General features: G+C 40.1%; 1 protein-coding gene across 2 annotated transcripts in view; it reads left to right on the forward strand.

The window, feature by feature from the left end:
• Positions 1-99: 99 nt before the first annotated feature.
• Positions 100-24,761, forward strand: part of PI4KA (phosphatidylinositol 4-kinase alpha) — a 98,722-nt gene continuing 74,060 nt past the window's right edge. Inside the window, exons 1-14 of one of the 2 annotated variants that reach the window (XM_084649148.1) lie at positions 100-285; positions 6,518-6,634; positions 8,693-8,786; positions 10,453-10,541; positions 11,085-11,157; positions 11,551-11,810; positions 12,532-12,598; positions 14,675-14,823; positions 15,827-15,892; positions 18,111-18,207; positions 18,621-18,812; positions 20,027-20,127; positions 21,199-21,328; positions 23,393-23,525. In XM_084649148.1, coding sequence (XP_084505274.1) covers positions 145-285; positions 6,518-6,634; positions 8,693-8,786; positions 10,453-10,541; positions 11,085-11,157; positions 11,551-11,810; positions 12,532-12,598; positions 14,675-14,823; positions 15,827-15,892; positions 18,111-18,207; positions 18,621-18,812; positions 20,027-20,127; positions 21,199-21,328; positions 23,393-23,525 — 1,709 coding nt within the window. In that variant the 5' untranslated portion in view covers positions 100-144. The remainder of the gene's footprint in view (positions 286-6,517; positions 6,635-8,692; positions 8,787-10,452; positions 10,542-11,084; positions 11,158-11,550; positions 11,811-12,531; positions 12,599-14,674; positions 14,824-15,826; positions 15,893-18,110; positions 18,208-18,620; positions 18,813-20,026; positions 20,128-21,198; positions 21,329-23,392; positions 23,526-24,761) is intronic. The other variant, XM_084649149.1, reaches the window with a different exon arrangement.

Consider the following 24,761-nt stretch of genomic DNA (forward strand, 5'->3'; position numbering starts at 1 on the left):
AGTCAACGTAGGCGCCGCCATATGTGTTACCTGATTGGAGCCCGCCGCTCCCGCGGGAAGTGGGGGATGCTCGCGAGAGGAGTGGTGAGGGAGTGGATAACATCGTAGGGTGCGCTCCGCCCTACCCTGCGGCGCGCCCGCAACATGTCGGCCCCGGCGGCGGCGGCTCCTGCCGCGTCTGCCGGGCGGGGAAGCGGCTCCGGCTCCTCGCGGGGCTTTTACTTCAACACGGTGCTGTCGCTGTCCCGCTCGCTGGCCGTGCAGAGACCCGCTCCCCTGGAGAAGGTAACGGGGTCGCCTTTGCGCCTCCCATCCCTCTGGGGGCGGCAGGTGTCCTGTCGGTGGGGCGCCAGGGCGTGTCCCGTATGTGAGCGGTACGTCATGTCTGTGGGGTAGCGTGTGCCCCGTGTGGGGGGCCCGTGTCCTGCGTGGAGCGCGCTGCGCGCCCTGTGGTAGGTGTTTCATGCCTGGGGGCGTCCTACGTGTGGGGGACGTGCGTCGTGTGAGGCAGCGGGTGTGTCATGCCTGGGGGTGGAGCCCGTGTGTCGCGGAGTGTCAAGGTTTATGTGTGTGGACGCTGGATCTATGCGTGATGTTTGTGTGGCTCACCTGTAGGGAAACGAAGCTAAGAGCTTGACTGACATTGGTTTCAGGTTATGAACGTTGATGAATGTTCAAGAAGATTTTAAAAATATCCCGGTGGTTTTGTTCTTGAAGAACAGTTGTCCTAACAACCTGCTGAGAGAAAGTTTTCCCCAGGTACCTAAGGAACCTAGTTTTTTAGGGGGAATTAGTAGAACAATAATTAGGTCTGTTTTTATGGTATGTATAAGAATCAAGTTCTTTTCGCCTGTGTCACGTCAAGTTAAAGCAACACTCTTTGTTTAGGTTTCAGAGTAGCAGCCATGTTAGGAAATGCAGTGGATCTAATTTACCTAGATTTCAGTAAGGCGTTTGATACCGTGCCATATGGGGAATTATTAGTTAAATTGGAAAAGATGGGGATCAATTTGGAAATTGAAAGGTGGATAAGGAATTGGTTAAAGGGGAGAGACTACAACGGGTCATACTGAAAGGTGAACTGTCAGGCTGGAGGGAGGTTACCAGTGGAGTTCCTCAAGGATCAGTTTTGGGACCAATTTATTCTTTTTATTACTGACCTCAGCACAAAAAGTGGGAGTGTGCTAATAAAGTTTGCGGATGATACAAAGCTGGGAGTTATTGCCAATTTAGAGAAGGACCGGAATATCATACAGGAGGATCTGGATGACCTTGTAAACTGGAGTAATAGTAATAGGATGAAATTTAATAGTGAGAAGTGTAAGGTTATGCATTTATGGATTAATAACCAGAATTTTAGTCATAAACTGGGGACGCATCAATTAGAAGTAATGGTGGAGGAGAAGCACCTTGGAGTATTGGTTGATCATAGGATGACTATGAGCTGCCAGTGTGATGTGGCCGTGAAAAAAGCTAATGCGGTCTTGGGATGCATCAGGCGAGGTATTTCCAATAGAGATAAGGAGGTTTTAGTACCGTTATACATGGCACTGGTGAGACCTCATCTGGAATACTGTGTGCAGTTCTGGTCTCCCATGTTTAAGAAGGATGAATTCAAACTGGAACAGGTACAGAGAAGGGCTACTAGGATGATCCGAGGAATGGAAAACTTGTCTTATGAAAGGAGACTCACGGAGCTTGGCTTGTTTAGCCTAACTAAAAGAAGGTTAAGGGGAGAGATGATTGCTCTCTATAAATATATGTGGGGGTAAATACCGGAGAGGGAGAGGAATTATTTAAGCTCAGTACCAATGTGGACACAAAAACAAATGGATATAAACTGGTCATTGGGAAGTTTAGACTTGAAATTAGATGAAGGTTTCTAACCATCAGAGGAGTGAAGTTTTGGAATAGCCTTCCAAGGGAAGCAGTGGGGGCAAAAGATGTATCTGGCTTCAAGATTAAACTCAATAAGTTTATGGAGGAGATGGTATGATGGGATAACATGATTTTGGTAATTAATTGATCTTTAAATATTCATGGTAAATAGGCCTAATGGCCTGTGATGGGATGTTAGATGTGGTGGGATCTGAGTTACTACAGAAAATTCTTTCCTGGGTATCTGGCTGGTGAATCTTGCCTATATGCTCAGGGTTTAGCTGATCGCCATATTTGGGGTCGGGAAGGAATTTTCCTCCAGGGCAGATTGGAAGAGGCCCTGGAGGTTTTTCGCCTTCCTCTGTAGCATGGGGCACGAGTCACTTGCTGGAGGATTCTCTGCTCCTTGAAGTCTTTAAACCACAGTTTGAGGACTTGAGTAGCTCAGACATAGGTGAGAGGTTTTTCTCAGGAGTGGGTGGGTGAGATTCTGTGGCCTGTGTTGAGCAGGAGTTCGGACTAGATGATCATAATGGTCCCTTCTGACCTTAGTATCTAAGAATCTGTATCCGCAAAAAGAAAAGGAGGACTTGTGGCACCTTAGAGACTAACAAATTTATTTGAGCATAACCTTTCGTGAGCTACAGCTCACTTCATTGGATACAAATAAATTTCTTAGCCTCTAAGGTGCCACAAGTACTCCTTTTCTTTTTACTCTTTGTTTAATGCATGGTATTGGTATGTAATGGAGGTAGGAATGTGTAAGGCTAGGTTGATGGCAAGTGTGCTGTTACAGCAGGTTTTAACATAGTTGGATGTCATCAATGTAGCGCGAGTTGAGTAGGGGCATTGGGGGACTAGAGCTGAGGAAGCGTTGTTCTAAGTCAGCCATAAAAATGTTGGCATACTGTGGGGCCATGCGGGTACCCACAGCAGTGCCGCTGATGTGAAGGTATATGTTGTCGCCAAATGTGAAATAGTTTTGGGTGAGGACAAAGTCACAAAGTTCAGCCACCAGGTTTGCCGTGACATTATCGGAGATACTGTTCCTGATGGCTTGTAGTCCATTTTTGTGTGGAATGTTGGTGTAGAGGGCTTCTACATCCATCGTGGCCAGGATGGTGTTTTCAGGAAGATCACTGATGGATTGTAGTTTCCTCAGGAAGTCAGTGGTGTCTCAAAGACAGCTGAGAGTGCTGGTAGCGTAGGGCCTGAGGAGGGAGTGTACATAGCCAGACCATCCTGCTGTCAGGGTGCCAATCCCTGAGATGATGGGGCGTCCAGAATTTCCGGGTTTATGGATCTTGGGTAGCAGACAGAATACCCCAGGTCAGGATTCTAGGGGTGTGTCTGTGCGGATTTGTTCTTGTGCTTTTTCCGGGAGTTTCTTGAGCAGATGTTGTAGTTTCTTTTGGTAACCCTCAGTGGGATCAGAGGGTAATGGCTTGTAGAATGTGGTGTTGGAGAGCTGCTTGGCAGCCTCTTGTTCATATTCTGACCTATTCATGATGACGACAGCACCTCCTTTGTCAGCCTTTTTGATTATGATGTCAGAGTTGTTTCTGAGGCTGTGGATGGTGTTGTGTTCTGCATGGCTGAGGTTATGGGGCAAGTGATGCTGCTTTTCCACAATTTCAGCCCGTGCACGTTGGTGGAAGCACTGTATGTAGAAGTCCAGTCTGTTGTTTTGACCTTCAGGAGGAGTCCACCCAGAATCCTTTTTGTAGTGTTGGTAGGAAGGTCTCTGTGCATAAGTATGTTGTTCGGAGGTGTGTTGGAAATATTTCTTGAGTCAGAGACGTCGAAAATAGGATTCTAGGATTTATGCCTACTTTCTATACAGCCATTTGCCTCTGACATGCGTATTTGGAAACTATGACCCCATCAATGACTGTGAAGTCTTATGATAAATCGGAAGCCCCAGCATGCAATATAGTTCTGTGCAGAGGACCAAACACACTGAAACTACCAGGCACAGAGTTTACTAATGTGAATGCTTACTTCTCATTTACGTAAACTACTCAGAATATGAAGCAATATGCCTGGTATTAACTGTTGGCAGGGACAGACTCTTAGACTGTAAGCCCAGTGGAGTAAATTTCAAGCCCCCCCTCCGTTTTCTTTACAGCACCAAACACACAGATGGTGCTTACCTGACAATGTCACCTTCAACTGTGACCCAAAATAAAAATAAATATTTTCCCAAAGTGCTTGAGGCCAGAACTATAACTAAAGAACCTGAAAGTGAAATTCAGTGGGGGGAGGGAAGAAGAGTGAAACTGATTTATTTTCTCTTGTCCTTAAATTGTGGGAAATGCAAAAAGTAAACAAAAAGCATAAAAATAACAAACTGGATTTTTTTAAATTTCACATAAGAACCTATGGTGTTCTTTTAATGACATCAGTCAAAACAATGTCATTTGTGTGGATATGATAAAATATTTTAACAGTAAGCAATGCTCAACCTTAATCATAACATTTGAGTGGTGTGGAGAAAGCGTTTTTGGCGGTCACTGCACATTGAGCAGATGTTACCAGACAACTATCGACGATGACTCCAAGATCTTTCTGGATTGATAACAGCTAATTTAGACCCCATCATTTTACATGTATAGTTGGGATTATGTTTTCCAGTGTGCATTACTTTGCACTTATCAACACTGAATTTCATTTGCTATTTTGTCACCCAGTCATCCAGTTTTGTGAGATCCCTTTGTAAGTCTTAGCTAAATCCAAAGCAGACTGCAATCTTGAGTAATTTTAGCTTGTCTGCAAATTTGCCACCTCACTGTTCACCCCCTTTTTCAGATTTTTTTATCAATATGTTGAACAGCACAAGATCCTTGGGGATGCTGCTTTTATGTTTCTGTATTATAAATTAATGCATATTGTTTGTGAACCTGTTCAGTGTTAGAGAAGTTTGGATGAGAGAACCATGAAATAGAGTGCTGAATTGCAAATGAAATGACATGCAAATGAAATGACACTTATCCAGTAAGACATATTGAATACTCTTATATAATAGGAAAAAACAGTTATTTTTATTATGAACTTTCTGATCTTACAATAGAAAATACTCCTTTTCGGATATTAAAAGACTTGGTCAACGTTTTTTCAACCTGACTGCCTACAGTTAGGCACTTAAATAAGAAGTGACCTGACAAAGGTAGTGAGCACCCCTTTTCAATAGCATCAGTGGGATCTGTGGATGCTCAACACTTTTGAAAGTCAGGCCATTTTGATGACTTGTCTTTACATTGAGCATGAGCTTTCTCAAATAAATTGGTTAGTCTCTAAGGTGCCACAAGTACTCCTTTTCTTTTTGCGAATACAGACTAACACGGCTGTTACTCTGAAACTTGTCTTTACATGTTTCTCCTTTTAAATAATGTCTCCTTTCAGTACATAAAGCAGACATCTGCGAGATTTTATATATTCTGTGGTTGCATATTCAGTAGATATGGAAGCAGATACTACAGTAGTAGTCAAGGTAATGGTAGAATAATACTTAGGTCTAGCAACTTATTCTGTTACATGGTTACAAGGATTTGAACAATCCGTCCCACCCAGCTAGGCAATACTGCTTGCTTTAGCAATACTGTGTATGAAGAAAGCATCTCTGTCGCAATGACAACATCTACTTACACCCATGGTTAAGAAAAGGTTTCTGTATTCAAGGGAGATGAGCAAATATAGTGATATATAGCCCTATTGTGCATTTATTGCACATCCAGAAACCCAGTGAATTCAGTGGAAGGGAGTTTTCAGTGCACAAGGAATGCAGGATTGGGCCCTGTCATATACTATATGATGTTTATGCAAAGTTTCAAGATTTCCAGAAAGACTTCTTGGGGACCTAAAGACTATACAATTGTAGAAGAAAATTGTTAATTTACCCTAAGTATAAAAGTGGACAGTTGACATCCATTCTTTCCTTTCTTACTAAACATCATTCTTCCCTTCCACTGGAACCTGGTTATTTTCATTAAAAAGCTGAATAATAAAGGACATTTGGTGTGGAATTGACTCTTTGAATTGACATGATGCAGTAAACTCAGTGTTCTGCCCTGAAAAACATTAGCAATGGCATGGGGGCTACCCTGAGGAAATTGTGGAAGCCCCATGGCCCGGTATGTTTAAAAGACTAGAGAATGTACTGTATGGAAGAATCCTGCTTTGGCAGGGGAATGGCACAATGACCTTTTAGGTCTCTTCCATCTCTGATTTCTAAGAATGAAAAGCCAGGGCTTTTAATTTGGTTTTCTTAGGCTATGTCTGCATTACAGATGAGAGGTGTCATTCCTGTGCTTGTGTACACATACTCAGAGTAATTCAATGAGAGCTAGCCGACATATAAACAGTGGTGTAGCTTCGGTAGCCCCATGGGCAGTGGCAATGGAGGCAGTTTCAGGTGGGTTTGTACTTTGCACAGCTCAGCCAGGCCTTTGCTGTTGCTGCCCATACTACTGCAGCTATGCTTTCTCATGGAACTAGTGCAAGACTGTGTACGTGAGCTAGTTCATAGTGTAGACATAGCCATAGGGTCGCTTGTGGGTATTGGCAGTCATAGTTTTAATGTGTGCATTATGCGTTCCTCAATGCGGTGTTCTAACATTCCATTTTTTTTTCCTTTCTGCAGGTGCAGAAGCTGCTATGTATGTGCCCTGTGGATTTCCATGGGATTTTCCAGCTAGATGAGCGCCGCAGAGATGCTGTGATTGCTTTGGGAATTTTTCTCATTGAGTCTGACCTTCAGGTACAACTTTCCCTCATTTTAATTTTCTTCAGCTGAAGTACTTTTGAATAAATCTTTAAATGGGGTTGATTGGTGAATGAAATGTTAGGTATGGATGTTTCTTGCTTGAAATAAGACATGGCAAAGTATGAAAGTGAATGTAGCCTCTATCTAGGCCTACGGGACCTGACATTTAGAAGGGGTTGCACAAAAATGTAATGTGCAATTGCTTGCTTAAATTTTCACACACATTATGTTTAAACATATACCTACATCTGACAATCAGGCCCATAATTTCCTTTTTATGCATGGGCGGGATTAGGATGAAAACCTATACACATAATGCTGTTTGTTCTTCACGAACATTCATCTTAAACATCTGGCCTCTCTGGGACAGGCAGCCATTATGTTTCCATGAGCTGATGCGAAGGCTTCAGTATGCCCTAAAGGTGGTATCATCTCTAGAAGGAGGGAGATGTGATGCCTTAAGTACCTGATCCAAAATCCATTGAACTCAATGTGAATCTTTTAATTGGTTTCAGTGGGTTTTGGATCAGGCCATAAGACACTTCTGTTTCAGCCTCCCAGTTGATCTAGATCAGAGGTGGGCAACCTACGGCCCGCGGGACTGTCCTGCCCGGCCCTTAAGCTCCTGGCCCCTCCCCTGCTATGCCCCCTCCCCCGCAGCCTCAGGTTGCCGTGATGCCGGCGCTCTGGGTGGCGGGACTGCGAGCTCCTGCCGGGCAGCGCGGTTGCGAGAGCTGCCGGCCTGCTCTGGTGCTCTTGACTGCGCGGCAGCATGGCTGGCTCTGGCTGGGCAGCACGGCTACCAGTCCTGGTACTCTGAGCGGCATGGTAAGGGGGTGGGGAACGGGGGGGTTGGATAAGGGGCAGGAGGTCCTGGGGGGCAGTCAGGGGACACGGGGTGGTTGGATAGGCGTGGGAGTCCCGGGGGGCCTGTCGGGGGTGGGAGTGTGGATAGGGGTCTGGGCAGTCAGGGGACAGGGAGCAGCAGCTGTTGGATAAGGAGTGGGGTTCCAGGGGGGCATTTGCGGGAGGGGACAAGGAGTCCTGGGAGGGGGTGGTCAGGGGACAAGGAGTGGGGAGGGGTTTGGGTGGTTAGGGGTTCTGAGGGGGCAGTCAGGGGGTGGGAAGTGGGAGGGGGCAGATAGGGGTAGAGGGCCAGGCTGTTTGGGGAGGCACAGCCTTCCCTACCTGGCCCTCCAGACAGTTTCAGAACCCCAATGTGGCCCTCAGGCCAAAAGGTTTGCCCAGCCCTGATCTAGATGAATGCAATATTATTAACAGCTTTGCTGTTTAATTTTGTGATGTGAACTCATTACCAAGAACTGGGGAAACCACATCACTTGTAATGGAACTTGGCATTTATATGATGCTTTATGTATTCAAAGCACTGAACAAGTGTTAATCCACCCCTGTGAGGGAAGTTAGCACTGTCCCCAATTTATACATTTGGAAACTGAGCGCCTGTACTGAGAGATTAAGTGATTTGCTCAAGGCTATGGAGTGCTGGCATTAGAATTTGGGAATTTCCACTCTGTTTTAGGTTTCAGAGTAACAGCTGTGTTAATCTGTATTCGCAAAAAGAAAAGGAGTACTTGTGGCACCTTAGAGACTAACCAATTTATTTGAGCATAAGCTTTCGTGAGCTACAGCTCACTGCATCCGATGAAGTGAGCTGTAGCTCACGAAAGCTTACACTCTGTTTTAGCAATCTAGCAAAATAATTTTCTGCTTCTTGTTAGACTCAAATCAACATGCTAGAGACAAAATATCAAGACATATAATCATCCTCAAATTACATGATAGACCAACAGTGTCCTGTCTCATTTAGCAATTGGTAGGATGGAACAATTTTATTTATAGCATTGAACTAGTTACATGATTTACCTTATCTGTATTAAATCAGTTATGCGATATTTAGGCAGTCTGTAAGTAATCATTAGATGACTTGAGTTCTATATATAGTCACTATACCCATCCTTTGCATGACTCATGTATATTGAAACTGTTACTCAATTTTTATCTTCCATTTCAAACAAATGTTTTCTCTTTCAGCACAAAGATAGTGTGGTCCCTTATCTTCTCCGGCTTCTGAGGGGTCTTCCCAAAGTACAGTGGATAGAAGAAAGCACTGCACGAAAAGGCAGAGGTGGTTTTAAGTTTTATTCTTCAGAGTGTGTGCTTGGGAAATAGAATTAAGTTCTGGGCTGAGTACAAAAGGATGTGATCAGCTCCCTTGTGTTTTTAGCTGTTGACATAACTGCCTGTATTGGAAAGATACAGCAGTAAAATTGATTCTTCTTGAGAGACCAGAAAGGAAGTTGAATAGCTCACACCTTTCCTGATGTCAGCTTAGCTGCTTTCCAAATAATTCAATACCAGTCAGTCACATCTTCAGGGCTAAGTTGTTAGGAGACAGTATAATGACTAGAGTGGAGAGTGACGATCAAGATTCTTGGGGGCTATTCCCAGCTTTGCCGCTGGTTTGTTGTTCAATCTTGGGTAAAACACTAAACTTCTTGGAGTCTTAATGTACCTATCTTTAAAATGGTAGAGAGAGTACTTCTCTACCATGTCGGGGTATGTAAGGTTTAGTTTGCTAATGTTTGTAAAAGTATTTTGAAATCCTGAAAAGCTCCAAATTAGAGTGCATGCTGTTGTTCGTTTGTTTATTTTTATTAAATTATGCTTGACATATTTAGGATTTTCCCTTTTCACAGCACGGCTATAGAGACTGGAAACTCCTGTTTTTCCCTTCTTCAGGAAGGACTAACCCCACCTGTCTGATATGTTTTTCTTAGGGCATTTGGCTCTCCTCTCGAATCTCACTTTCCTACCAGGGAACAACTCTGAACTTCATAGTTTGCAACTTTCTGACGTCAGCTGGTTTTTGTACTTTCCTCTCCTGCTGAGAATGTCCAGCCTTCTCTGTTTAAATCCTCTTAGAATGAGTTATGCAGGTTCTTTTCAGATTCAAGCTTAGTTTCAGCAAGGATTGGTAGGAGTCCTTTATTAAAATCTTTGCCACCTGAAAGGCACATTTACTCAAACACCGTTGGCTTTTTTTGTCCAAGAGATACAAATGATGCTATTGTCTTGTCTGCACTCCAGTCTATTATTGGCACCAGTGGATAGCCTGTCAGGGTATAATGTGTCAGTTAAGTTGTTACTTATCAACATATCCTGCCTTGCAGCGTATGTCAGTCTTCTCCTAGGGCCTGATCCTTCAGCCCTATGATTATTAAACAATAGGGTTTCTCCTGCATGTTGGGAAGACGCTGGTTTTTCTGAAACAGCTACACAGCTTTATAGGTTGTTGCAACAATGACTATTCCATATTAGCAAATCTGTCTGCTTGTGTTGCGCTTGCTCGTTTTTCTTTATTGCATCTTTCATTAGTTCTCAGACTTGGAATCAGTATGCCTTTCTTGCTTTCTTTCTCACTTTTTTTCAACACTTGAATTTGTTCATTGTGTGAATGTTAATGCCAAATGACTACTTTATTTTCAGTCTTTGTCTTCTGCCATGACTTATATATGAAACAAGAAACATTTTTATTCCCTCTAAAGCAACATATTTCTCTTGTTTTTTGCTAATTACTGGCTCAAGGGTATGATTTAAATCTTTGTGTATATGTCAGTTACTCAACCGCTGACTTGCTTGATTTAGCTGTGCCATGGGGCATTGCTGAAAGGCTGCCTTATGATTTCTTGTGACAATAATAAAATATTACTTCTTATTTTCAAATGGCTGACCCAAGTACTATTGTAATATTTTCTCTCCTCTCTCCACCCTTTCCCTCCCCACTTCTGTAGGCATGCTTCCAGTTGCAGAAAACTTCAGCTTCTGCTTGGTGACTTTGTTGTCAGATGTTGCCTATAGGGATGCCACTCTTAGAGAACAGGTAGAGTTAACTGAAATATTTTGATGTGCACTCTTAGATCGCTGCTGCTTAAATAACTATTTCAAAAAGGTGAAAAAAGGGTTTAAAATAAAGAATACCATGGCAGCTTTTCTTCACAAAGGATGCGATCACATAAACACTGCAGTTGAATAACTTTACTTCTGTGAATAGTCCTGTTGTGCTCAAAAGTTACTCACATGTGTCTTTTGAGGTTTGAGCCCAAAAACATTGCCCATAACAAAGCCAAGTGACTTAAAATGAATGTGTTTGATACCGGAGTTGGAGATACTGCTTTCTCAAAATGCTAATACTTATGAGTTATTTAGGATATTACTTTAGCTAAGGAGGCTTCTTTAGTTAAATGAGTTAGAGAGAAACATATCTTTGTTTTATACAGTATCAAAAACCCATTCAATTTAAAATATGTGAAGTTCAAAATTAATATTCGCAAGTTTCATTTGACGTAATGTAATGATCTGGCATGTGCTAGCTTTAAAGTGTTCACTGAAGAATGTTTTTGTATGTCTGTCTTGGTTGTTTTAGGTTTTAGAGGCAATTCTGCAAGTGATGCAGTTCCTGCTAGGAATGTGCCAGTCCCCACAAAACCAGGAAAAAGGTATTAGGACAGTTCTTTAAATTGGTGTTTCATCTTTATTGTAGCTTCACCTGAACTTCACTTACTCTCTAACCTTCACCACAATTCTGTTTAAAAAGTGTATTATATAACTAGCATTCACCATTGGGTCTGTAATTGATGACAGAATGTCCATAATTGGTGAGAGTATTCTGACTTTTGTTTGTATGCTGATTGGTAAATTTTGAGCTAAGCTGGACAAACATATTTACATATATGACATAAATTAGCTATTCTTCCCCTAATAATGCAAGTCTGGCTTTGTGATGTATATTGTGCTGTAATGCTTTTAGTGAGCTTGTAGCAAAGCTGGCAACAGGAAGTCATAAGCTGCTATGCAGTAAGAAAGATATATGGCCTAATTTTGTTTTCCAGAATACTTGTGCAAATATGCAGTGCCGTGTCTGATTGGAATTTCACGAGCATTTGGTCGCTACAGCAATTCAGAAGAGTCTCTCCTCTCAAAGCTTTTCCCTAAAGCTCCTCCACATTCCCTGAAAGTCCCAGAAGAACTTGAAGGAATTCGCAGACGTTCTTTTAATGATTTTAGATCAATTCTTCCCAGCTCTCTTCTCACTGTCTGTCAAGAAGGATCCTTAAAGAGAAAGACCAGCAGTGTGTCCAGCATCTCACAGGTTTGTGTGGCCACCTTTACAATGAAGACAGCACTTAAACCCTTTTCTGTTCTTCGGTTGAATTAAGAGATGGTCAAACTTATGTTCACTGACAGTCATTCAATGTTATACTTGAACAGATTCAAAGCTTTCTCCCTGAACCACAGAATAATTGATGACAGTTAAGCTAGTTACCTCCATATTAATAGTTTTCACTTGGAAGATCTCAAAGAACTTGCAATCATTAAGCCTCACGCTATCCCTGTGTAGCAGGTATAATAAGGCATACCTGTTTAGCAGATGGGAAAGTTAGAGAAGTTAACAGTTTGAGTTTTCAGAGGTGATGAGCACCAACAATGCCCTCTAAGTGTGCACCCCCTTTGGAAAATCAGACTTCAGATGACCTGCACAGAATCACAGAATGAAGCCTTAGCAGAGTTGGGCATAGACCCCAGGAATCCTGATGACTCCTGCATTCCCTTAACCAGGACACTCACTCCCTTCTTCATCCGTGCCCCTTTGTTTGAAGTTGTGGCCTGACTCAAGCCTGATTCTGAGAGTTATTGAGCACTCAAAACTCCCATTGACTTCAGTAGGTGTTGGGGACTTATCAACACCTTTCTGGATTTATTAATGATGATATGCATTTTTTAAAAGAGAAAATATATGAGTCCACATCATCTTAAAGTTCTCAAGGCTTCACTAGCCTTTAATGATAAACAACTATTGCCTTGTGTTTCAGGTCAGTCCTGAACGTGGAATTCCCCCTCCCAGCTCCCCTGGAGGATCTGCCATTCATTACTTTGAAGGTAAAGCTGAAGCTTCCAGTCTTTACTATTTCGCCAAGGAGCAGTGTGTTTTTTGTCACTCTTTACCAATAGGAAGGCTAGGGAACCCAAACCTCCATGCATTCTCTTTGCCTTCAAGGTTACTGGTAGTAATTCTTTGGCATGTACGTGGTAGAGTTCTGATACATTTTTGCATTAACAAGTTGTTGGATAATCTTTATTTCCAGCAACAGTGGTTTCCAACAACAATGTTTTTTTGTCTAGCTTCCAAGAGAGACATTATTTTCTGACTGCTAAGTAGTCTATGCCTAGTCCTAGAGAGCTTAATCGCACTGGGGCAAAACATAGTTTAGAAGATTAGGCAGAATAACTTTATATAACAAATGTTTTATATTGTACAGCTAAAATGGCAGACTGAGGATTGGAATCTTGAATCATGTTTGATGGCAGGTTGCATAAGCCCAAAGTAACGTACCTTACTTGAAGTAAAATTGGTATGTGTAAGTTATAGGAAGTCTTACTTTGTCATGGAAAAGTCAAAGGCAAAACTCACAAAAGGGAGATCTTAAAAGGCTATACTGACTGTGTATGTACTCATTGCTATGGATTCTAAAATCAAGTGGTAGAATTCCAGCTGCGAATGAGATGAGCCTGTCACCTTTCAGTGGGCCACTTGCTGAGCTGAAAAAATAAATTGCTACCCTTGATGAAGGGGGAGGAGAGCGAGCTCTGTACTTATTAGATCTTTCATTGTCTTTTGGCTTTGTTTACCCCTTTTGGGGGCCTTATTGTTTGGGCTCTTCCCAGCCTTTGACTGAATGGTGTTCTCCCTCTCCTGGGCAACTGTGGCTTAGGTTTGTCTCCTCCCTTTTATTTCTTATCTGTTCTTCCTATTAATAATTTCTGGAGGACCCTCCCTTCAGGATCAATAGTTTGGACAGGGGTTTCAGAGGAAGGCTGGCCTAATTACCTGGTCACGGGGCAGTTCATTTAATTCCTTCCTGTCTTAGGTCAGCCTATACAACCCGTCATACCCACCTACACCTCTTCAGCTCAGGCATTCTCGTTTGGATTAAAAAAATAATAGGAAAGGGGGTGTTAGAGAATTCTTCTGCCGTTAATGAAAAATGTAGATGAATGGGGCATACTGTGGATTAGGCCATATGTATCTGGAACATCTTAGGGGCTCTCTTTCTGAACCATAGGAACTATAATACTGGAACAGGCCAATAGTGCCTCTTCTTAGGTATTTTGCTTTCATCACTAGCTTCTATCAAATGCTTCAAAGGCAGATAAACCTTGCATTATTCCCCATAATGCACCTGGACAATTACAGTCCTGTATATTATGTTTTTACTGACCCGGGTTTGTGGTAGTCTTACTTTCTGGTGCAAGAGAATTGATGGCCTTTGTTGTTTTTATTCTATCCAAGACACAGGAGTTGGACAAAAAATACTTTTTTTTTTTTTTAAAGTTCATCAGTACATTTTGAGAGTCTGTTAATCACAAGAAAAACACTGCATTAACTCACAGCTGAGGGGTTACAAAAAGCAAGATTGTGATGCCAGAAAGGGAATGGAGTGCCAAAAGTTCATACCTGGCTTCTTGATGAACAGTGTACTCTAGTAATAAAACTATATATTAATTTCTCTTGTACCTTCAAATTGTAACAGTGTCTTGGTTTCTATTTAAGATGGAAGGTGTAGTATGACTTTAAACTTGTGTAGTTTTTTGTGCACACAGGGTTTTTTGAGGTAAACGTATTACAGAAGTTGAGCAAAAGTCCTACCAAATGCTATTTACAAAATGAATGCAAATATTTTTAACATAATTTCTTCTCTAACCTTGTATGTATTAAATGGCTGAATCTGTAGTTCTAGTTTACATTAGATTATAGATTGATTCAGCTTCTGTGGGAACTGGATTAAGCCTTTCATGGTTTATCAGGTATAGACCGTTACCATATTGAAAGTTAAGATCAAAATATCTTCTCTTTTCATAGTTTGCCCCAGTGTCTTCCTTCATATTTAACAAAGAACACAATAAACATTTTGAATTACCTAATGTTATAGTGTTCTCGTCTGTTCTTGTCTGCAGGGTCCTACCTACCTGATGGGAGTGCATTGGATCCTGATTATTACTTCTCTACAATCAGCTCTAGCTTCTCAGTTTCTCCTCTCTTTAATGGTATTAGTAACAAGGAATTTGATATTCCACTGGAAATGCTCCGCCAGCTGCTGCTCATGGTACAGTATGAGCTGCTTTAAAGATCACATCAAGGTCTGGGTTTTATATGCTCATGTTAGACTCAGCAGTTGAGGGTATTTTGTGTAAGCTGCAGGGTGAGCCCCTTTCATTTATTTATGCTCAAATAAATTGGTTAGTCTCTAAGGTGCCACAAGTCCTCCTTTTCTTTTTGCGAATACAGACTAACAGGGCTGTTACTCTGAAACCTTATATTGCCTAATTACACAAGGCATCTCCTCTTACACATCTGAAAGGGGCTCACCCTGCAGCTTACACAAAATACCCTCAACTGCTGTGTCTAACATGAGCATATAAATATTTATATGCTCAAATAAATTGGTTAGTCTCTAAGGTGCCACAAGTCCTCCTTTTCTTTTTGCAATATAAGGGGTGTGAGTGTGTGTGTGTGTGTGTGTGTATATGTGTATATATATATATATATATATATATATGTATGTATATATATATATATATATGTATGTATATATATATATATATAGGTTGTGTGCATGCTGTGTTTACCTTAACATATAAATGGAAGGATATTTTTTCTGTGCTATTATTAACCTCAGGCCTCAATGGTTAATACTGGTGATTAATATTGCTCATGAAATGTTAGTAATTTAAAGTAATAAAGTTAGTATTGAAACGTTTGCATTGGCAAAGCCATCTAGTTTGCACCTGACAGGCAAATTAATCGATGTAACTTGAGAACCGTGCCATTTTCTAGTGGGGATGGTTTATTGGGACTGCATCTGATGGCAGAGCCTGGTGCCTCTTCTAGGCACATCCTGTGTTATTGCTCAGGGCCTCTTTGCACCATGGTGATACAAACGATGATAATAGGAATTACTATATAACTTTTCACTGCCTTAATTTAGTCTGATGTTTAATATTCAAATGATTGAGTGCTTTCTTTGGCCAGCCTAAATTGTGATTGTAAAACAAACCCTCTACCAAGATAATGCCAATGATAACACCTGACTTCTATTTTCTGTGTAGGTGAAACAGATTGTTGGGGATTCTGTTCTCAAAAACTTAGATGCAGTTGTAGATGAAGTTGCAGAGGTACGTCTTAATTTAATTTACCATTTGAAATGTTTAAAAACCACCTGGGGTTCTTTTTAAAGTCCTAACTATTGTGAAATTAAAGGTAAGAGATGAATAAAAATAGGGGATGTGATAAGGGACAGTCAACTAATATTTGGTTTATGCTTTTGATTAATAAGAATTTGTTTTTTCAAAGCCTAAGACCAGTAGAAATATTTCATAGATTCATAGATATTAAGGTCAGAAGTGACCATTATGATCATCTAGTCTGACCTCCTGCACAACGCAGGCTACAGAGTCTCACCCACCCACTCCTGCAAAAACCTCTCACCTATGTCTGAGCTATTGAAGTTCTCAAATCGTGGTTTAAAGACTTCAAGGAGCTGAGAATCCTCCAGCAAGTGACCCGTGCCCCATGCTACAGAGGAAGGCGAAAAACCTCCAGGGCCTCTTCCAATCTGCCCTGGAGGAAAATCCAATCTGCCCTGGAGGACTGTTGTTGTTATAGCAACAGTCACTAATGTCATACACATTGTGAGTCACTGATGTATGATCATTCAGGATGAAACTAATTTCCATTAATTTATGAGAAATCTGTGGAAATACTTGTTTTTAAACACACATTCCCCTCTAGCATTGGCATCCTAAGCACTTGAGCATGGAGAATTTGAAACTAGTTATTAAAATTCTTTGGAAAGAGATTTTATGCTTATGTCCAGTCATTAGAGAGTATTGAGATGCATTTTGTAACCAAATATCACAAATTGTTGGATATATATTACCAAATGATCCCCTGGTAATCCTCCTGGGGCTTCCCAGTGGAAGTGGTCACACAAAAGAAATAAAATTATTAATCTCCCATCTGCTAGTAGCTGCTAGGCTACTCATAGCTTCTCATTGGAAAAAGAAAAGTAGTCCACCTATAGAAGAATGGTTAACAAATATGGGAGATGGCACTAATGGAATAATTAGTTCAACAATTATGTACCCAGCAAAACAGACTGAGGACAAATAGATACTTAGATATTTGGATACTATTTATTCAGTACCCAGACAAAGTATGTTCATCTGCAAAAAAAAAAAAAAAAAAAAAAGAAAAAAAGAAAAAAAAAAAAAAGAAAAACTCCAGCACATCTGTCCATTTTTTTTTGAATATTAACATTTGGTAGACATTTAAATATGCATAATCAGATATTTCACTCAAGTTTAATAAAATCATTAGAAATTACATGTCATAGTTGTTGTAATCATGCTCATCCTATAATATGGTAATACCCTGTTAAATAGAGAGAGCAGATGATTATAATACTTTATAATGTCTCTTAAAAAAAAGAAAAACCTTCACCATTGTGATTATTGCTTTGTTTACGATATTTACATGGCAAGGATGTGTAAGCCTGTTAATACTTCCTAAATAGAGTAAACCAAAAGATTTTTTTTTAAAAAGTTATAACTTAGGTAAAGGCCTTTAATTTAATTCTCATGTATTTCATTCTCGCTTCCTGAACAAAACAAAAATGTGTTGCCATTCGTTTGCTCTTCACTGTTTTCAGCATGGAAGTTCTTGATACTGTTGTATTTTCAAGATGTCCTCCTTAAAGTTTAGCTGCTTCTGACCTACTTTCAGTGAACATATTTTGCATGGAATATAAGTCCTTATGGGGCTAAATGATTGCTCACGCTGTTTACAATTGCACAGCATCCTCTATCAACATCACCTTTCGTGGGTCTCAGAAATTTTATACATAGAGCTGTTCTGAACTAAGTATGTTCAGAACTATAGCCAACTCGTATATTTTCATCTGTGGAAAAGAACTAGGCTCTTGTCTACAGCCTTCCTTGCTAGTGCAAAATGTAAGTTTTGATGGAAACAGCTGTAGTCTCTGTTTCTGCTTTTCCAATTAAAAATGATTTTGGATTCTCTCATTAGACAGAATTTTGTTACAGAATGTGGTGTTTAAATAAAGGGGATAGCTAAGTACTATTTAATGCATTGAACAGGTATAGTTTGCATCTTGATTAACTGTGAAGACAAAACAACAACCCCAAAACCCTTTCCATATGGTGTGCGATTATAATTTAAACAGTACCAGTTATCACAATTACATGTCTAGTATAGAAAATGACAGTTACCTGATCTGAATAAGGGGTTTTATTTGTTCTTCAGTTTACTATTTCATAAGAAAACGTTGTTTTGTTTCCTTTTGAAACGTATAGCTGTTCTTTACTTTTACAGATAAGTCCTAATGCAGATCTCTATTATAAAACATTCAGTGACCCTCTTTACCTTGCCCAGTTTAAAATGTTAAGAGACACGTTATACTACATGAAAGGTACAGTGCTTATATTAATATAACTTTCTACTAAGTAATATGATGGGGGAGAATATAAAGCACTGTGTGTATTGTTTGCTGTGTTCCAAGTGGCTGGGAAGGGTGCAGTGTTTCATGGGTGCTGAATGTATGCTATACAGTTTGTGAAGCACTTCGGTATGAAAGTTGCCCTATAAAATTTAATTATTTAATCTGTTGTTGTCCTCTGCCCGAGGGAGGGACAATCAGCATCCAACTTGTTAATTTCCCAGTGGTCTTTGCTATGAAATTATTCTACTTCTCATTTGGAAAGAAATCTTTTTATGAATAATGTTTTATATTTAATATAAAAATGGATTGGTCTTATGTATATGCTATCTGGGGCACAGCTACTTTCTTTCTGCTAGAATATATTTTCCCTCTTATTCCTGCAGATCTTCCAAACTCATTTGTTAAGGAAATCCATGATTTTGTGCTGGAACAGTTCAACAGCAGCCAGTCAGAGCTTCAGAAAATCCTGCATGATGTAGATCGGCTACACAATGAACTGAGCCCTCTGAAATTGCGTTGCCAGGCTAATGCAGCTTGTGTGGATCTCATGGTGTGGGCTGTGAAAGATGAGCAAGGTGAAAAATACATACTTCTGTCTCTTCAGAATCTTTTGTCTTGCAGAAGTGTTTTGTACAACTCATTCTCCATTGTCAGTAGTTGATGGAGAGTCATTTCTATTACATGACGCTTGTCATAAAATGCATTTAATGATAAACTTCAGGAATTTTTTTGCTAGAGAAACCCAAAGAAAGTCAACATTGTCAGAAAAATGCACGGGTCATTTTAAAATGCTTATAACTCATAAGTTGGTTAACTGACTTAAAGTTCTCAGAAAATCCTTTCTGAATTCAGAGAATAAGTTCTGTAAGTTTGGGGAGAATGCACTATGTTATTGCACCGTGAAGTGCAAATCTGAATTCATCCTTGCCTACAGAGAGGCTTTGACATCTCCGTAATGCAGAATCTGTTAACTGTAGTTGCTAAAAGTCATTCTGAATATCTCTTTAATATAGACCTGATTCAGAAAAGCACCCAATCACGTGCTTTAAACTAAGAAAGTGCTTTCCTGAATAGGGATGTTTTCTTGATTTAGGCTCATACTATGTTTGATTCCTCTAGAAGTGATATTTGCATGAAATCTGACACATACTGCATATATTGCTTTTAAATATAACTTTACAGTATCAGAACTATAGGCAGGGACATGCAAGATCTTCTAAAAATCTTGCAAAATTACTGATAGAAATCATGTAGAAAAGGCCCATTAGTTCATCCAGACCATGAATGTCTCAAAAAGATGCTTCCACTTTTTCGTAGATATCATTGTCAGGAAGCTTTTCCTGATATTTAGCAGTGTTTTCCTCCTTTCTTTAAATTTAAACTTCTACCCCCTAATCTATTAAACATTTCTTTAAATATTTAAAATAGTTGTAGATGGCTATCAAATAAAACAAACACACAGCTGTCTTTGACACCTGTAGCTATCTCAGTTCAGAATATTTGAAAGAACTGTTTATTGCAGATATTAATAAGATTCCCAAACTTTTTACCAAAATGTTACGAACAAAGTTCAAATAAACCCTTCAAGCCAAATCAACCAAATCAAAACACCATGGATAACATTCTGTAAAACTTAAACAATTCAGCATCTCTGTACTCTGAAGTAGGTGAATCCAGCAAATTCTCTACCTGTTTGATGGTCTTCAGTAAGCACATTGTACTAGGTAGGCTAATAAATTCACATACATTCTTCAGATCTATTATTGATTTTCCTTCTTTTGGAACAAAGGTGCAGAAAACCTGTGCATCAAACTGTCGGAGAAGCTGCAGTCCAAGACCTCCAGCAAAGTCATCATTGCTCACTTGCCGCTGCTGATCTGCTGCTTGCAGGTCTGTCTTTAAAGGATTGAAAAGGAGTATTTTGATTTCAGCAAGTCACTTAGTAAAATTGCTTGCAGGTTCACAGACTAATTTAGCAGTTTTCTCATCTTCTGGTTATATTACTCTTGCCTGTGTCCTCTGCGTCTGCATTTTAGGGGCTTGAAACCACAGTGAGCTGGTGCTTCCCAGAATCTACTTGGCTCAATTTAAAAAAAAGTAGTGGGACTGGTTGGCTCCTGGGATTAGTCCAGATATGAAACCTTTCATCTCTTGTTCACCAATTGAAATCCAACACAGGTTGGTAGTGATCAAAACCTGAGGCCATCTGATGATGTTTCAGTAGCCTGTGTGAAATTAATTAAATAGGATGCAAACCAGCCTAGAAGGTAAGGTGTCCCATTCACAAAGACCCTACCACATTTGGAACTAATTAACCTCTTTGTTGGCAGTCTGTGTAGAGGGCAATGTGGAAAAAGTCGTGGAGACTGACCTTCCTTCTCATTGCTATGGTGATCTCTTTTCAGGTCAGGGTTGATTCATATTGGCAGGTTAATGTGCAGAAACTTGCCCAGGCTGCACATGATCTGTCAATAAATGTACATGATCCTTTAGGATTATCAATGTGTGTTATCTTGGAGTAGAAAATTCATTTTTAAAAGGGAAAAAGGAACATGGTGTTATCAGCGTCATTCTAGTTGGACACTTATCCACTTTGCAAAACCAGTCCACAGTTGTCATTCTGTAATCAAGACCGGAATAGTAAAGACCTGTTACTCCTCAGGGCTCTTTAAAATGTGCTTATCCCATAACTTCACTTCCGGGGAAGCCTGTTCATTAGGTATACTAAATGCTATCTTTTGCAAAACCCCTGGGAAGAAAAGGGCAAGAAATTGCTTACTTGTCATGCTGTCAGTGTGATCCTTTAGATCAGAGGTTTGAAACATTCTTTCACTGGAGTACAAATCCCTCAGCAATGATATATTTTTTTTAAAGCCATGAGCGCACAGTTGAAATAAAAATAGGTCCTGCTTATGCAGCAGGAAAGTTAGAAGTTGTAATGTGTCAATTATTTCCTTCTAGGGTCTAGGTCGTTTGTGTGAGAGGTTCCCTGTTGTGGTTCATTCTGTGACTCCATCTTTGAGGGACTTCCTCGTTATTCCTTCCCCAGTGCTGGTAAAACTTTACAAGTACCACAGCCAGTATCACACAGGTAAATGAAAGCAATATTAGCTCCATCTATGGTCCAGTCATGTGGTGGACCACAAACAACACTAATTTGCTCTTAAATTTCCTTTTATTATTGCAACTTACTTAAAGGTTTTTTCATTTTCTACCAAGTTATTTATTTGTGGTTTGGGTTTGTTTGTTTTATTTTGGAGGAAGAGAGGGAATGCAAAAAAAGTTCATGCAAGTATACACCCTGATGTCTTGGTGCTAGCAATAACCGTACAGAAATAACTAAGTCCATAGCATCCTACTCTCTCAACCCTGCAAAGTCAGTTTTGCCTAATACTGTCTTATTTTATAATTTCAGTAACTTTCATTCTCTTAAATGGTTAGTGTCTCCTCTGGCCCACAATGGTATCAAGGTGTTAAGTTTGTAGGGCGCAGCATGCAAGCGTGTATGTGTGTGTGAGAGAGAGAGAATATATATATCTATGAACAAATATATCAGCAGAAAAGTGACTTTTGAAACTAGCAAGATTGTAATAGAAGGTACAACAAATATGTGTCCATGTTGGTCAAATAACCTAGTTTCTGCAATTTTTTGGTTGGTTGTTCTAAATAGTCTATCTTTTGTGTCATGTCTAAAGATGTTAAGCCTGTTTTTGAAAATTACTTTGACATCTTGGTTATGCTTAGAATTTCATCTATTACTGCATAGTTTGAAGTGTAACTAAAAAATTGTGTTCATCCATCCATCCATCCATCCATCCTCTGTTTCATACCCAGGAAGATTAGGTGCTTCCCCCCCCCCCACCCCCCAGCAAAAGGAGGGTTGAAATCCCACCACTACTTATATGCAATATGTGTGCAGCATGAATTGCCAGCAAGCTATCTTGGGCTGCTTTCAGTCTGTGTTAGGTAGATGAAACAGACCAATAAGGTGGGGATGGGTTGGGAGGATGAAAACCACAAATCACAGTTTAGATGGAAAGCAGAAGTGTATGCTCATTGCTGCATGCTTGTATGTTTAAAGGCACACTTAGACCATTTGGCATATAGACGAATGAGCCAGTGTTATGACTCGTAAGTTCCCTGACCACCAAAAATTTAATCATAAACTTGTGGTTTTTTTTTTACATATTGGATATTGCTGTGATTACTTGTCAGTGAGTTGCTTTTCTGAAACATGGAGTTCCATTTTTATTTGTTCTTCAGGATTTCTATATTGAAGTTTTCAATTTCAAATTGAATGTTGATTTTTTTTTTTTCCCTAACTGCTAGTCCTGCAGAATATCCCTGGGTCTGAATGTGAATCTGTGTTCCTTCTGCCTCTTACAGTGACACAACTAATAAAGAGTCCACAGCTAAAATTTAGGTGGCAAGTTTGTTAGTGATGCCCAAAGCAGAATAGCTTGCTTTTCCACAGCCTTATTGTCTATATGCAGTGTTCAAAGGAGTGAAAACTTGTTTTGTCAAGAAAAATAAGTAGCTTGGACTTGAAGGTGAACAGGGAGCAGGTATGTCAAGTAGGAGACTTCATTTTTACCCGATAGTTCTTTTATGTTCTAACCATGCTTTAAAACACACTAAGGGAAATGAATCCCTCCTGTAGCTCTGTTTACTTCAGAGGTGCACCAGGAATGAATCTGGTTCAAGGTATTTCAGAGTGTTAGCGATACTAAGGTAGATGCAAATATTAAAAGTAAGGCAATGTAAAAATCCATTTAATAAATTGTTTACTGATTAGTCACATCCAGCAGTTTTGATATGAAAAATCCTAATGTTAAGTTTGAGTATTCTTCTTTGAGACTGCCAATTAAATGATTTTAACTAATACTAAAGCAATATTCAAAACTATGCAAAGTGAGAAGGGTGGAGGCTTCTGAAAACGAATTGAGTAATGAAATAAATTTATAGCCCACGTTGGTAGGCATGCTTCACATGGTACCAAAGTTCTTCAGAGCACCTGTCTCTCTCCCTCTCCCTCTCTCCTGCATCCTAGTCTGTTTTGCATTCACTTGCCAGGTATTTCTCTACCTATGTATACACAATTCAAGGAAAGATATAGCAAAAGACACTGTCTCTTATGCTCCATCTCTGTTCTTAGTAGGTGGCAATGACATCAAAATCAGCGTAACAAATGAGCATTCAGAGTCCACTCTAAATGTAATGCCCGGCAAGAAAAGTCAACCATCCATGTATGAACAGCTTCGAGACATTGCCATAGACAACATCTGCAGGTAAGAATTGTACTTAGAAATACTGAAGGACTATCAAAAATGCAGTTTAAGGAGACAGGCGCTGATCTCACTGAAGTGGACAAACATTACGATCCATTAAATGGAGAAGCTGTGTAACGCAGAGTGTTTTAGATGGCCCCTGCTACCTTTTGTACAGCTGGAAAGTATTTGTCTAGCCACTGGGCCACTTGCTTTACGTACCCTTAACTCCACCTGGTGACCTCCAGAGTGCTCAGTAGCCTTCTGTTGCTTCCGAAGGTTTGCACAGTAAGCTCTTCTGGAGCAGATGCACTGGTAAACGCTTGTAACCTCGGGCAATGGAAAGTCACCCCCTTCCCATTTTTCTAAACCATTACACTAGACCATCTGCCCCTGCAGTCTGGAGTAGCTGCTGATTGGATGGATGGAGAGAGGAAGGCTCCAGCAGGAGCAGGACAGCCTAATCCCATTCGCTTCCTAAAAGATACTTCTCCTGAGCCCTGTTGGGTGCTTATAAAAGACCTTGTTTACCTCCCTCCCCATCCACCATCTGGTGCTTGGGAGGACAGTGAGTTGGGCCAACCTGTCAAGGATATTTAAAATGCCATGGAAGGTACACTCCATACAGCCTTTCTCAGTCCTTTTGCCTCCATTTGGAAGAAAGAGGGTTGAGGTAATTCCAGCTCTGTAGATACAAACACTGGAGGGCAGAGAATCAGCTACAAACTACAGGAGTGTCCAAGAAGTGTTCATTGTTGCTTGTATTTTAATTATGATTTAAACTGGCAAGTAGGAAAGCTTGATTTAAATAACGGATTTTAATTTTGTTTTGCATTTGTACTTTTGTTCTTTTCCTTTTACAAAATAATTGATTCTCATTGGTTGGTAATCATTGCAGATCAACGTATTTTAACTAAATATAACATTAACATTTACGCTTACTTTGGCACACAATGTCTGTTCAAATTCCAGTTGGTTCCTTAACTTTGAATGAACTAGTCATTGAACTGCACTAGCTGAATAAATGGAAAATATTTTCTTCATACCTGCCAAAGAGGCTACCGCTGTCAAAAACTTCTTTAGCATTTCAGCCAACTGTGGTTCCAGGTGCTTAGCCACCAGTTCAGTCGTATGTCTTTCTTTAAAACTTTGGCAGCAAACTTACTGGTTAAATATTTTTTTATTTAAATGTTTTTAATAAATTATATTAAATTTAGGCCTTCATATAGCTTGTCATAATTTCAATTTTAATTTTAA

The sequence above is a fragment of the Lepidochelys olivacea genome (genome assembly GCF_965140295.1).
Source record: "Lepidochelys olivacea isolate rLepOli2 genome assembly, chromosome: 15".
In the NCBI taxonomy this organism is placed as follows: Eukaryota; Metazoa; Chordata; order Testudines; family Cheloniidae; genus Lepidochelys; species Lepidochelys olivacea.